General features: G+C 42.0%; 1 protein-coding gene and 2 long non-coding RNA genes across 5 annotated transcripts in view; 1 reads left to right on the plus strand and 2 right to left on the minus strand.

The window, feature by feature from the left end:
• Positions 1-15,506, plus strand: part of mical3a (microtubule associated monooxygenase, calponin and LIM domain containing 3a) — a 98,450-nt gene that overhangs the window by 56,431 nt on the left and 26,513 nt on the right. For 2 of the 3 annotated variants that reach the window (XM_085165058.1, XM_085165059.1), the window contains 5 exons: positions 9,089-9,275; positions 9,894-9,988; positions 10,114-10,207; positions 12,674-12,869; positions 15,078-15,346. In XM_085165058.1, coding sequence (XP_085021184.1) covers positions 9,089-9,275; positions 9,894-9,988; positions 10,114-10,207; positions 12,674-12,869; positions 15,078-15,346 — 841 coding nt within the window. Of the gene's footprint in view, positions 1-150; positions 235-3,708; positions 3,820-4,291; positions 4,355-5,557; positions 5,672-5,799; positions 5,905-7,146; positions 7,261-7,513; positions 7,616-8,615; positions 8,721-9,088; positions 9,276-9,893; positions 9,989-10,113; positions 10,208-12,673; positions 12,870-15,077; positions 15,347-15,506 lie in introns of all 3 variants that reach the window. The other variant, XM_085165057.1, reaches the window with a different exon arrangement.
• LOC146515877 (uncharacterized) overlaps positions 1-15,506 on the minus strand; it is a 331,877-nt gene that overhangs the window by 30,345 nt on the left and 286,026 nt on the right. The gene's annotated exons all lie outside the window — the stretch shown is intronic.
• LOC146515878 (uncharacterized) lies at positions 12,676-15,082 on the minus strand. The gene is made up of 2 exons (XR_014874904.1): positions 14,731-15,082; positions 12,676-13,817 (listed from the first exon to the last, which is right to left on the minus strand). It is a non-coding gene; the product is annotated as an uncharacterized LOC146515878 (long non-coding RNA).

Below are 15,506 nucleotides of genomic sequence, written 5' to 3' on the forward strand. Positions count from 1 at the left end.
AGTAGCTTGTGTGCAAAACTGCGTGACTGTTTAACTTTCCAGTCAGATAGCTGCACAGTTTTGTGCGTGCGTGTTTGTTTGTGTCCAAGAGATGGAATTAGAAGTAGAAGTAGAGTCACAGTCATCTTTGCTTCTCCTGTCTTGGTTCAGAGACGCACACAGCAGCAGGAGAAGCTGAGCATTCGGTACAAAGAGATGATCAAGTGTCAGACGTTGCCCAGCAGAGGGGAACAGGTATGGCTAGCTAGCTAGCTATGGTTAGTTATTTAGTTATGTAGCCTCCCCTTCTTAAATACATTGGTGTTTTGGTCTAGAAGCAAGTGGAAGAGAACGTAGCCTCACCAAGCATCACATGACTGTTTTACGATAAAATTGTTTTCGTTTCTAAAAAAGTTTTTGTTTAATCACAACAAACCTTCCCAGTTATTTCACGTTCTTAAAAAACATCTATATTTATATTTGTGTTTTGTTTGGTAGTTTGTATGCAGTTGTGCAGAAATAAAGGCCAAAAGGTTGATCCTGTTCATCTGGACGTCCAGATGAACAGGATCAACATTTTGGGATTTACTTACCTGGATGATTGAGCATGCATCGAGACAACTGCAGGCCACAGAAACACGGTCGTCCTGTGTGACTAAGTAAGACTTTAACCTGCACAAGTGCAACTGCAAAAAAGAAAAGGAGTGAATGACTTTTGTTATAAAAAGCAAATTATTTGTAAAGAAAAAATATTTTACAGACACGTTTTTAGTATTCTTGGTGTCACAGATGGAGAAATGCAACTGGATATGGAGGCAGCTCTGCACTCTATGAATAAAGAGGACAGTTTATGTACTTTAAACTTACTTTCAATTAAAAAAAGTGTGCTTCAAAAATATAACGTGTCTCTATAAATACGCAAGTTAACATTAATGAAAACCAATGTTTATAAATAATAGCATAAAATATAACCGTTAAAAACACCCATGACGTCAGTCTTTCCGCTCGTTCCTTTTTAGTACTGTTCCTCTTTTTACACCTCGTCAGTGATTGGCTGGACTCTCTTTAGCCTTCATTCTTCATGGCAGATTCAACACAGTGCTGGAACATTCTTTAGAGATTTTGATCAATATTGATATGATAGCGTCACACAGTTGCTGCAGATTTCGCACCTATGATGTGACACACCCGTCCCACCACATCCCGATGGTGCCCATCTATTGAGATGTGGTGACTGGAGGCCATGCAAGGACTATGAACTCATTGTCATATTCAAGAAACCAGTTTGAGATCTCCGTTCATATTATCATGCTGGAAGGAGCCAGCATGATAATATGGGGCGCTGTGGGCATAAAGGGTGTCCGTGGTCAGCAACCATACTCAGGTACATTTTTAAACAATGTTCAGTCGGTACTAAAGGACCCAAAAATATCCCCCATGTCTATATACCATCACCAGCCTGAACCGTTAATACAAGGCTGTAGCTTCATTATGTTGAAGTCAAATTATGACCCTACCATCTGAATGTCACAACTCATCAGACCAGGCAACATTTTTCTGATCTTCTATTGTCCAAGCTTGGCGAGTCAGTGCAAAGTGTCCTGTTCCTAGCTGGCAGGAGCAGCACCCGATGTGCTGGCCCATTTGCTCCAGGGTTCAGTGTGTGCTTCATTCTTCATACCTTGTGTGTAATCACTGTTTATTTGAGTTTCTGCTGGCTTCCTGTCAGCTCCCAGCAGTAGGGCAGGGCAATATGACCAAAAATATTTATCACGATATACATTTGAAAATTTGCGATAACGATCTAACTGACGATATAATTGACGCGAGACAAAGTACTTTACAACTCCACAACTTTATTAGTGCAAAAAAACCCATCAATGTATTTTCACTTAAACAAGCAGCTGTTTTTTTTATGTGCATTAAAACTATATAACTATTTAACAGTGCAAATGCAAATTCCTTGCTGACAGTTTAACCAAAAGGCATTTCCAGTGGAAATTGGCCGACATATCCTCAGCATAACCATGTATAATATCCACAAAACTTAAAAAGAGGTTATACACACACAATACGGTAATATTATGTTGAAGCACAGTACGTATCACTCCGCGAGGCTCCTGCCTACGATAGCTGTAATTCTCCGACAATCCATCAAGAGTAGCGACTTCGTAGCTTAGCAAAGTCGTACTAAAACACTTTTTGACAGATTTTTGTGCGCGTGTACATAAAATCGTTTCGAGGTCAGTAAACACAACCAGAATTCAAACATAAGGCACACGGGATTATAAGGGGCTCTGTCCATTTTTCAGAAAATCAAAGGATTGATTTAAGTGTGCCGTATTTTCCAAACAACACGGTAATAACGATGTCCCGCTAGCATGCTCTACCAAAAATAGTGCTTTGTTGTGTATCTGACGGACAAAAGCTAAACCAGTTCCACACCACTGAAGTTGCAGCATTTTAACAAACCAATTCTGGTTCATCTGTTTCATTCAACGACCCACTTTCGCTCTTCTCATTCTCCGTCGCCGTCATGCTTTTTCCGCCATGTGCGTATGAAAACAAAGGCACTGCGCATGCGCGTTTTACCCATATTCTATCGCGATATTTCATAGTCTAGTCATTGCCTAACATTATACCGGTATTGTCGTGAACGGTATGATATGGCCCAGCCCTACCAAGCAGTCTGGACGTTCTCCTCTGACAAAGCATTTTCACCCGTCCCGCTGATTACTGGATTGTTCCTCTTTTTCCATCCCGTTCTCTGTAAACCTTAGAGATGGTTGTGAGGGGAAAATCTCAGTAGATCAGCAGTTTCTGAAATACTCAGACCAGCCTGTCTGGCACCAACACCCATGCCACTTTTTTCTTCTGCATTCAGATCCTCATTTTGAACTTCAGCAGGTAGTCTGGACCACGTCTACGTGCATAAATGCATTGGGTTGTCGCCATATGTGTAGCTGATTCTCATTAACAAAGTGGCCGCTGAGTATAGTTGGCTGGCCTAACTCAGAGCACCATTAACTGCCACAATCAGTTTCCCCTTGCTGACACCTGCTGAAGTTGCCTTTTTGGTCTCTTCACTAGATTACACATTCACATCACGAGCACTGATTTAAGGCCTCAAATTCTCCTGTTTAAAGAGAATTAATTCACTGCTGTTTTAAAATTCCCTCTCAGTACACAGTAAGTCCCCAGCTGCTGAGTAAATTAGTTGAAAGTCGATTGGAAAGACTGTAAATAATCTTGATAATCCCAACTACTTCTCTACGGAGTGTTTGGAATGGAAATGTCTCAGAAAGTCGCTCTTATATGCTACGCGGTTTGACGTTTTAATTGTCAATATTGGAGAATTTTTCCATGCTAAACTTTATTTTAGCATGGAGCATATTTAGGGGTTTTTAGACTTTTTGCCTTATGCAGATTGTTTAGTGTGTGTGTGTGCGCGCGCCAGGCTTTGATAAGGTTGTTGTGTGACTAAACCTAACAAAAAGGAAGTGAAACTACACTAATTCTATTAACTACTTCTCAGTCATATGTATAAGCTGCTACAAATGTAACCTTTTTATTCTTACAGGTTTTGTAAAGCACTATAATATCTCAATGCAGTGTGAGATGTGATAAGTTGAAGTTCAACCATATTCACGTTTAGCAATAGCTCACCTATTATTTTTTTTCTTCATCATCGTCATCATCATCTGCTGCTCCTGCCCCTCATCTCTGAAGGCCAGAAGTGGCGCAGACCAGCAGTACAGCTCGGGCTCTCGGAGCTGCCCAAAGAAAACCATTCTGCTCCCTTCTTCCTCCTCCACTTCCTCGCTCTCTCTCCACTCAGAGGTGACACGCAGTCTGCCATCTGTGTCTGTTTGTGTCTTCCTGTCTTCGGCCGCAAATCCATGGCCGACCCATTTAGTATCCCCTTACTCTCCTGCTCTAATTATGTGTCCCGAACCCCTGATTTGGCCCCCGCAGTGTGTAGCATAGATGAAAACAAAATGCCGTGTTTCCCCAAGAGGGCTTCAGTCCTGTTTACTTCCCTTGTGAGTGGGTGGTGTCTGTTATTATCAGAGTAGTAGCTTGTTTTCATGCTGACTGGTATATGTTGTTGGGGTGTGATGGCTTGTAAACATATAGCCTCCGGAGACCTGGGCTCATTTTGATTTATTGTTAAGCACTGTCAGGGTTCCTGGATTACAAGCTGTTCTTTAAATGATAGTCAGCAACTGTGTTTTATGCTCGTGTCTGTGCGCTCGGTGCCAACTGAAGTGTTAATACACTGTGTGTGTGTCTGCTCATTTCTGTCTTCAAGCATGAATGTAAAAGTCTGGAAGAAGAGGAACTTGAATACTATGAGAGGCCTCTGGCACACGGGGTAAATGACCGACTGCATTCATAGTCGTCTTGCCTCTGCCGTTTCTGTTTCAGTGGTTACTCAGATTTAGGGCTGCCACGATTACTCGACTAGTCACGATTACGTCGACTATCAGAATCGTCGACGACTGATTTAATAGTCGATGCGTCGTTTGAAGCTTTGTAAGATCACAAAAGACGCAGGAATAAGTAGTAGGATTTAAGAGTGTAATAACGGACTGAAACAGAAGATGGCAGCACTGCATGTACAAGGATGCCAGCTGCCATTAAACCCCGAAGAAGAAGAAGCTGTGTCCCAGAATTCATAGCGCAGCCCAGCTCAGTTTCCAACAATGGCGGCAGCTAGTTAGTTTTAATATTACTCTTATTATTCTTTCTGGGTCACAAAATAAACGTTTAACATATTTTCAGGCGAGAATGTAGCTGTGTAAACCTCAAATATCTGCTCAGTTTATCAAGACACCACATATTTTCAAAAGGGCTCCGACGTTTTCGGAGACGTCTGTTACCCACTAGCTCGATAGATAGCCGGGGGCTAGGCTAACTAGAGCCGTGAGAACACCGGACTCCCGGTAAATCGTTTTCAAACCCACCGCTGTCTTTCACTACTCAGGTTAAACATATATAAGTCACTTAGATAACTTAAAAATGTTAAAGTTTGGCTTTTTTTAGTATTTTATTTGTTCCTGAGTAAATCGGTTTGGCTGAGATTAAAGTTATAGTTTTTACACAGCTGAATAAACGTCAAGCAGACAGCTGATTATCAGAAGTGTGAGATGCTCGAGAATTTACTCCGGTGTCCTGTTATATTTTAGATAGCAAGGAGTTTATTAAACTTCACTGAAACAATCTGCAAATTTCATTAAAATTTGATAAACTATCATCTTGTCTTTATTTTTAGTTAGCACATACCTTAAACACTTAAAGCTGTAAGCTAATGATAGTTATATAAGAGCAGATGCTGCTGGTTCAATAAGCTGTACGTTTTACGTCCAATGGATGATGATCTGATTAGTCGACTAATCGCAAAAATAATCTGTGACTAGTCGACTATCAAAATAATCGTTTGTGGCAGCCCTACTCAGATTATGGCTCGAGTATCTGTAATAAGCTGTTTTAAAGAAAAAATGTCAACATATTAAACAAGTCGCTCATTAGCTCCACCAAAAGAAATCATCGAGTCTCAACTGAGCTCCCTTGACAGGAGTGGATGCCACTGCACCCAACTGACCCAGGACCCATTCACATACCTGGTATACAGGAGAGGGCTGAGCGCTTAATCTCCAGGTTTAAAGGCAAACCCGATAAACCACCAAAGGTGAACACTGCACATGAAAATTGTGGTTTCTAAGTGTTTTATTTGCCTCATTTTGTAGCCTACATCCAAGAAAGCACACTAATGGTATTGGAGGCTAATTGTCACCCCTTCCCTCTCCCTCCCTGAAGCCTAAGAAAAAGCCGTCCCGTTTCTTTTTAGAGCAGTGGTACATGTCCCGAGGCCTGACTGGGGCTCCTGGTTCACCACTCTCCTCTCTTGACTCTGCCAGAAAGGTTCTTTTTTATTTTTTATTTCTTGGATGCTGTGGACTGAGACTCAACCTGTGGCATGTCAGGAAACTTACCACTCATAGAAAGATTTTTGCTACTAACAGGAAGGCTCACTTAGGGCTGGGCGATATGGCCTAAAATTCATATCGCGATATAATTTGAAGCATGTGCGGTAACTATATATATCACGATATATTCTTTTCTTCTGTATCACGTATTTTCCACACTATAAGGACTTAAAAACCTTTAATTTTCTCAAAAATCGAGAGTGTGCCTTATGTATGAATTCTGGTTGTGCTTACTGACCTCGAACCGATTTGGGCAGAAATCTGTTAAAAATGTTTTAGTACAACTTCGGTAAGCCGCACTGCTTGATGGATTGTCAGAGCATTACGGCTGCCGTAGTGAGGAGCTTCGCGGAGTAATCTGGGTCCAAAACTCCGTCTATTTCAGGTCCCAAAGTCAAACAAACACTGAGTTAAAAACAGTCTAAATTCTTTCATCTTTAATTAAATCATCAGCGTTGCTGCTTTATCGGGTGTAACAATTAAGTTTCACATCCAGGCATCCATGGAAACAGAATTTATTAAATTTAACGGAGTTAGAAGTTAACAGGAAGTTAGCTCGCTAGCTTCCACCTAAACATGTACTACGTGATTGCTAGCGACACAGCTATGTTAGCATAACATTAGCACAGTATATACTGCAACAACATGGGAATAGAACAGCTGCGAGAGAATTCAACATTAATGAATCAATGTTACGGAAGTAGAGGAAGCGCAGTTTTTGGCTTTTCCCCATATTTCAAAAGTGCTTCATCTCTTTGCTATGACTGTCGCCCGGCATAATTTGCAGATGATAATGGTTTTAGCCGCTGCGATGCTTTCGCCCAAAACAGGCGCCGCTTGATGACATCATCAACATGCGCTATCGCGATAGAGCGGTATAGTCAAAATCTCTATCGTTGGCCAAATTTATTGCGTTTCTATCGCCCACCCCTAGGCTCACTTGATTGTTGCCAATCGATGCCTAAGTATCTCATATCTGTTGTTTTTGTGCTGAATACACTCGCTAACTAAAGGAAATTGCTTTCATTGTTTATTTACTCACTGCATAAATTAAAGGCTTGTCAGCCTGAATCTGAGAACAATGACAGCAGTCTATGGCTTTTACCACAATGAAAAGGAGATTTCATATTTAGCAACGTTTTCCTCACCATACGTCCCTTTGGTGATTTCTCTGCAGAAGCCAGCAAAGCCTCTGGACTCTGATGGCCAAATGCCCTTGTGTGTGCTTAGTATTCAGGAGAGGGCTGATCAACTTGCTTTACAATTTGAGGGCAAGCCAGTGAAACCACAGGTGACTCGAACTATCAACACAGACGGATGATTACAGGTTGAAATATTTGTACATTTTTAACAAAAGCACTTTTTTTGGGTCAACTTTGTCTCACCTAAGTCTTTAACTGACTCTAGAGGAAAGAGAGGCTGTTGTTACAGCAGGATATTACAGAATAAGTAGTAAATCATAATATCTTCTCAGTTGAATACATTAGTATTCTTCTTTAGATTTACTTTAACTTCTAATAACTCTCCTCTCTCCCTCTTTGGAGCCTAAGAAAAAGCCATCACGCTTTTTTATGGAACAGTGGCGCCTGGCCAGCCCCCAGAGTCCCCCTGATTCTCCCCCCACCACGTCTGACACCTTGAGACAGGTAGTCATTTTATGCCTGGAAGGAATGGCGTGCTGTGGCGCCGACGCACTAAACTTGCACTTGGCCTGTCAGGAAGATGATGCACCTCACTTTCCAGCACAAGTCTCTTAACGTGATCTCACCTGATGTTTGCTTGAAAGTCAGGCTGCTTGTTCAGAAATGCGAGCAAACTCATTTGTTTAGCACGTTTGCTGTGATTAGTGAGTGCGAGTGATCCGTCACCGTGTCTGAACAGATACTAAAGTAATCTTAGCAGAACTCTGTTATAATTCCCACGCTTATTTGTACTCAGTAGCTGAATTGGATTGTAAGAGCAGCTTGGCAGCAAAAATCTCATCTAGTGTAATTCCCATGTTGATGAGCCAACTTTCAATTTAGCAGAGCGGTGCACGGTAATAGTTTTCGTGGCTTAGGTTCGCCACATGCTACAGTCGACCTAGATTCTTCCCTTTTTAAAGCTCTTTGAGGTTTCATAGATTGAAATCTAATCCCGGTGTAGATTAATTCAGAATTAGACCCCAAGATGATCTCATATGCCAAACACTTGCTGAGTTTGGGAATTAGCAACGCAGCTTTGCAGATTTTTGCAGCTTGTTTATATTTACGGTGCAGCGGATGATACGGTGCAGCATGAGTGACTTTGTGTGTGCAAGTGAATAAAAACTGCATGACTGCTTTACCCGAGTTGTCTAAACACTGCGATAGTTGATCTTTTTCCAAATCCAGCTCTTGGTAGTAAACCCAACATGAAACTTTTGAGGTTTTTCTCAGGAACTGTGTTTGCTGCACACGTCTAAACACTCGACCAGTCCAGCGTGCAAACGCTTCCTTTGTCTTGTGTAAATTCCCCGTTAGACACCATTGTTTGTCTGCTGTGTTTGAGCACTTGTCGCACACACACTTCTTCCTTCTGTTTTTCACGTTGTTTTTCATCCATCATTTCTAATGTTTGTCTATCTGTCCTCTTAATTTTCTTTCTTTCTCTCATTGTTGTTGATAGCAGTATGTAAGGATGTACACAGGGGGCGTTAGCTCATTGACCGAGCAGATAGCCAGTCAGCTTCAGTCTCCCAAGCCCACACATGTACCTGACAAGAGGGATTTGGTAAGCACTCGGGTTGTAGAGTAGAAGGCATGTGGCTACACAGATCACTGCAGCGTGTGTTTTTTGCACATCGTGCTCCTTTTATCACATTTTAACTTCCTTCTCTCCCGTAGCTGCAGAGTGTGTTTTCCCAACGAGTCCCTGTAATTTGGACTGCTGCTCGCCTGCACTGATTCATCCCTAATGAATAACTTTTGAATTGCTGTATTTTGGAATCATTAGCTTGTAAATAATATCAGTATCCTTCAAACATTTGTAGTGACCTGATGTGAGCGTCTGGCTTAACAATAACTTTCTCCTTGTGCACCAGTTTGAACGTTTCTCTTCATTTATAAATAAAGATTGATTCGGTACTTTTTCCCTTGCAGGGCTCGCTCAGGAAAGAATTCCCCGTCAACATCGGAGGCAGCGACGTTTGTTTCTTCTGCCGAAAACGCGTGTACGTGATGGAAAGGCTGAGTGCCGAGGGGAAGTTCTTCCATCGCAGTTGTTTCAAGTGCGACTACTGCGGCACGACTCTACGACTGTCCTCTTACGCGTTTGACGTCGAGGACGGTAAGCTTTCCAAAGGGTTTCAGCCCCACGTGTGCTTATATTCCATTAACTACAAGGTGAAATAGACTGAAATGATCTTGAGTACGATTTAATGACTAAAGTGTAAAGCTGCAAAGATGATTCTTTGTTTGAAGACATGCAATCTAGAAATGATTTTGACTGCGTGCACGTTTGCTGCCCTCCTGTGGTGTGATCACGCCATGACCTCTCAGCCTTTCTTTTGAGCCGAGGACCACAGCAGAGCCATTTCCTGATTCAAAAAACGAAGTTACAGCCACATAATTTTTCAAAATTTATTGGTTTTAAATATGTAAAAGACAGCTGTAGGAGATTTTTGCGGTAACCCCCACCTCGGACTCAGTGCAGTCTTATGATTCCATATTTTTCCACGCTGGGAGGTGTCTATTGTGCTCGAGGACAGGCAACAGATTGTTCAGTGACACAGTAGCTTTTTCAGAGTCAGCTGTGGGAACAGAACCTCCTGATTTTCCTGAATGCACTTGAGACAGAAAGGAATTGTTTTTAGATGCAGCCCACAGACTCTGTGAGGTGAAATTTTCCGAATGTGTTTATTTGTGCATTTAATGTATTTGCTTATGCTGTGTGTGTCTCCTACAGGAAAATTTTACTGCAAGCCCCACTACTGTTACCGCCTGTCTGGGTATGCTCAGAGGAAGAGGCCTGCTCCCTCTGCTGCTCCAGTCACAGCCAAGGTCCATTTTTATTTACTTAAAGAAATCCTGTTGGAAATCAGGATAGGGCTGGAAAAAATGATCCGAGAGTGCTCTCATATGTCCGATAGCGCGGCTGATGCTAAAATCATTTGTGTCATTTGCAGGAGAATCAGACCCCCCAAATACCTACTACGACCGTGGATGCCCCCGGAAGGGCGATGGCAGCAGCTGCCCCCTCGGCTGACCTCCAACCCTCAGGTACTCGACTTTCCTATCTAGCTGTGGCGGCTGCGCCCTGGCGTCTGGCCGTGGGTGTGGGAGTCCAGCTAGGCACCCTCCGCCGCACTCTCTCCCGGACCTGCCACCAGGTGGCACACAACCCCTTAGATTCTCCCTTCCTGTTTACCTACTGCATCTACCTCTTCTGCTGTTTCACCATCAATGTCCTGCTCAGCCTCCTCTAGCATGACTTTTGTGTCCCTTCTTATTTCCTTCCTTGCTTCCTTTTTCTCTTTGCCGACTACTGTCAGTGGGATGTATCTAGATTTAGTTTGTACTAAGTGACCAAAGCTTGAAAATGGTCCTGTAAATACTGTGAGTCTCTCAGTTGCTGAATTATTTCCTGAAGATGCAGCATTCTTTCTGTTTCTGTTAGCAGGATCTTTATGACTTGTGATTGGCAGATGGATTCAAACAGTGCTCTGGCGCCATAATCTTAGAAGTGAATGGTGCATCTTAATCCTGTTTGTTTCTTGGCTTGGAAATTATAGAGAGCTGCTCAGAATTCCTTCTGGTCAGCTCTCCAGGCAGCACCATTAACCCTTTGCATAGACCTCATTGCTTTTCTGGTTTTTACTGTGAATGTGGAAGTAAAGTTTAGCTTTCTTAGCCCCCCAAAAATATATCAGTTACCCACTGGTGTGTACATTCAATCTCTATACACTGTTAATGATTGATATAGAGCTGCCTGTTTTTAATGAAGAGCCAAGCTGTACTCTTTGGTGATTGTAACCCCGAGTGGCCTGTGAGTGCTCTTTTTTTAGCTCGACCTCCTCCTGTGTGACGTGTTTGTTTTACTGCCTGCTCTGTGACGTGTTTCTTTCTCTGTAAGTTGTTTTGCACCTATTAGTGTTCCTCTTCCTAAAACTCACTATTACATGTGATAAAGTGCCTGTATCAGTGCTGTTGTGAGCTTTACCTTTCCCCTTCCGATCAGAGCATCTTAAAACTGAGAGCTTTACTACTGCTTGCATTGGTGCTTGGGACTGGACTTTTGTTTTCACCCCCCCTTCCTCTGCCTTCCTGCATTCCTCAGCCTTTCGCCCCCCCCTGACAGATTCCTGCCAGAACCACTTGTATTTGCTCGACGTAGTGCGTCTCATCTGCAGTAATTGCTTTGCACACTGTAGCTGAATAAAATCACGGATTAGACTAGAGAGAGCTGAAACCGGTAAGCTTTGCAGAAAATTAATATTTGAAACTTTAATAAGTGTAAGTGTTAATAAGCGTAGGCCTGCCGCAATGTGGCAAGTGTAGTTTATAACTTCAGATGCAAGACTTTATTAAATACTGCAGCCGTGCATACTATAATATATTCTACATTAAAATTAGACGACAAACAGCTGCTAATATATTGGTGGAGGTTTGCAGTCAGTGTAAAGTAGTGTAGAACAAAGCAGGTCTATGCATCCGTCAGATATATATCCACAAATACACATGCATTATATGGTAAGGACGTCCGATGCTGCTGCAAAGTTCAGCAACTGTGGAGTTCTTGGACCACTAAATTAGTGTTAGCAAAATAATGAGAGTTAGACCACTAAACCAAAATAAACCACAAAAAAACCAAAACAGACCCCCAACTGCTGACAGAAGTCCAACCCTGGACTATATCAGATGAAGTAATTACAGTGTTTAGTGATGTAGGTTATTAAAGTATAAATATGTATCAGTTTAAATTTAAATCTCTCTTTTTTGCTGTTTTACGTACTTTTCACTTGTTTTTGAGGAAACATCTATCGACACATTCATATGAGTCACACATACAAAGTAAACACGATTCAGTGTCAAATATCACACGTTTAATGAGATCATGGGACTTTAAGGCATTGTCCTTAAAGCAGTGCTAGTGCTCTTTATTTCAATTAGAAATTATCTCTAAGTGACAAGATGACGGCTGCACTTCCACGACAACAACAGCACATAGCTCTATTTTAACCCATTTCACTGTCACGAACCTGTGGCAGAGGAAATATTGTCAAAACATACAGTTTTAAGGTTTGCTTCTCAGAATGGGAACAAGGCAAGGCACCAATCTTGTACATTTAAGTATAGAACAATGGCTCTATTTTAAAGTGTGAAACCTATTTGTGTTTGTTGATCTTATTTGCTGTAGGAATATTATCTAATGCAATAAATTCAGTAATAGATCTTAAATCGGTGTCTCCTTGTCAGTTTGTCCTTAATGTACGAGATTATTTTGGTTAAAGTTCTGGCTGCAGATGTGGATGAAAATGCATCATTTTACTAGTTGGATGTGTGATGGAGTTGATGCTGTCGCTGACGTAGCTTCACACACACACTGTCAGAATTTGCATCGGTTTTCACATCAGCGTTCACAGATACATTTGATTTAGTTTGGTCCTGCTTGCACCTGCCTGATCATCACCTGCACGTATGTGCTCTCTCTCCTCTGCTTTCTTACCTTGATCCTGCACCCCACAGTGCTGGAAGTGAACGGCCTGCAGGAACCGAGCCTAGCTAAACGCCTAAAGGGAACTCCAGAACGCATTGAGCTGGAGAACTACCGTCTGTCCCTGCAGAGGGAGGAGGAGCTGGAGGAGGTGCCCGAGGAGACGCTGGCGGAGCACAATCTGAGCAGTGTGCTGGACAAGGCCACAGATGCTGACCTGGGTTCTAGGTAAGATTATAACAACATCCGTTAATTTCGTTTTTATGATATTCAGTTTTAATCCTTAAATGCACACGTGGGGTCAAAAATGACTGAATATGATTTATAGTCAGGGCGGCACATAAGTGGTCCGCAGGTGTGCATTCGCTGTCAAAAAAAAAGTATTCCCAGAAATTCCGAGAATACACGCTTCTTTTGTGGTGGAGGAACACCAAAGTAATTGCTTATGGAGCTTCCTTCTTCGACATCTTTAAGAGTTCTGAACAAATGTCTGTCCTCCTCCAGAACATCTAATGTATGCAAACGAGCGTTGCAACTTCTTATCTGGTATGCGTTTATTTTGACAGCAAATGCGCACCTGCAGACCATTTATGTGCAGCCCTGTTTATAGTTTCCTGTGCATTTCAAACATTGTCCTTTCTGATTTTTTTTTTTTTAATATTTAAAGTAACATGGCTGCTATGAGGCCAGCTAGGATCCCTGTGGATCTTGCCCTACAAATGATCCAGGACGGATGGGATGAAGAGCCCATCGGAGGCACTGACTCAGAATCGGACATCTCAGATATAGAGTACCCAGACTATTGTCTGGGTACTCTATATGGATGCAGAAATTCATCCTCAGTGATTGTGTTACAGTGGATGAACAACTTGTGCCTTTCAGAAGGAAGGCCCAGCTTCTGCAGTATATGCAGAGCAAGCATACAAAAGTGATACAAAAACTGCAATTTCTTAAAATTAATGAAAAAAATAAATAAAAATGCAAAGGGCCTCATGTCACAAACATGTTTTATGAGGAATAACTCAAATATGAAAATATTACAACTCTTCGTTTTAAAGATTTTGAAGAATAACAACCGAGTTTATAGCAAAATGCATTGTTTCTATTTGGGGTCATTTTTGACCCCACTCGTGGAAGAGTGTAGGTACTGGTAGGTTGTGCATTCAAGGGTTAACCCTTTAAAGCCGGTTGGAGCGGGCACGCTCTGTTTTGCGTAACTATTTTTAAATCCCGGTAGCTCTGCAACCACGTGAGCTAGCGCAATAATTTTTTTTGCACATGAAACCGGAGGAGTTGTACTTACATCTTATGCCATCAGCTTGTCCTCGGTCACAGTTTCCTTCCACATATAGTTTTGCAAAAACTGCATAAAAAGCACTTGCAGCAACAAAAACATAATATTCCAGAAACACGCTTTGCCGATCCGATCAGCTGTTCATAACACTTCCTACGCCTATCAGCACGAACTATTGCATGTCCGCCATGACCTGCCCGAAACCGGAAGTGACGTCATTTTCGCATTTTTAGTTTTTTACCATCAGGGCCTCATGAGCCTATACTGGTGTTTTTAAAAGTTATATTTGACTTTATGACTTTCTGTGTGGTTTCTGGGATGCTTAGGACTAATATCGCACTGCTGGAAATAGTTTATTTTGATGCATATGCTGCTTTTTTGCAAATTTGCACTATAATATTTATTTTTCGTCTTTCCTGCAGTGTATAAAAATTGGTGTATTTCAAAAATAAAACTATGAAGACACTCAAAATAAATTTCCTGTGGTGGGAAACTATTTTGTGCAACTTTTTTGTATTTACAGTTTTGAGGGATAAGCCTCTTAAATTTCTCTAACTAGAAAAATATGTTAAAAAAACAAAAACGATTTTACATTTTTTTGTAGTTTATTGCACTTTTTTGCAATTTATGTAGTTACTATGCACTTAATGCAGACATATTATTAAAATTTAGGCTGTAATGGTTGTATTGATGTACAGCAACTTGAAATGCTCCCAAAAATGGCTCCACAGCATGTAAAAATATAATATAAGCTCTGGCGGACTTGCTTCTATGGTAGGTCTTAAAGGGTTAAACAAGTTTCAACTCTTTGGACGTCCTTAAAATAGTCGCGTCATGCAAGCAGGTCTGGCTATGCGCACAGAAGCTCCACCCACTCTTTAAACCTTTTGTTCGTGACAGTTAGCCAATCATGATAAAGTGGGATAGAAAGGAAGTGGGAGGAAGCTAAAAACATCTTAGTTGGGATTAACTGTGGGGGTTCACCAACGAGCAGTTTGTCTATTTTGAATCACAGAAAACTTCTTTGCTTGAGTCCAGAATCCCTCAGGCTGCTGTCAACGTCTCCATACTTGTACTGTCCTCAAATGCTTCCTTTCATGTTCCCTAACACTTTGCTGACGCCTTTTCTCTACTTTCTGCAGTAGCTCAGAGTCAGACATGGAAGAGGAGGACGAGCAGGAGGATCAAGAAGAGGTGGAGGAGCAGCCTCCCAGCCCGTCGGACCTCGGCGGCGTTCCGTGGAAGGAGGCGGTAGAGCTCCACGCCAAGCTGAGGGGCGATAACTGCGAGGAGGGAGAAGGTGACGCTTTGGCTGACACGGGCAGCAGAGACGGGGAAGTAGATGAAGAGGACGAGGAGGAGGACGAGGAGGATGAAAATGAAGCCGAAGAAGATGAGGAGTCGAGCGAAGGTAAATTAGTTTTGCATCGTTATTCCCGGGATAGTGGAAACGAATGGTTTCTTTATGCTAATGTGTTTACACCCGATCCAGACTTCAGCGACCTTGACCTCAGAGCTCCGTGTTGTTTACTGTTTCATGTTATCGTCACTGAGTCATCCTCTTGTCTCTT

Source organism: Neolamprologus multifasciatus, chromosome 7 (assembly GCF_963576455.1).
Source record: "Neolamprologus multifasciatus chromosome 7, fNeoMul1.2, whole genome shotgun sequence".
NCBI lineage: Eukaryota > Metazoa > Chordata > Actinopteri > Cichliformes > Cichlidae > Neolamprologus > Neolamprologus multifasciatus.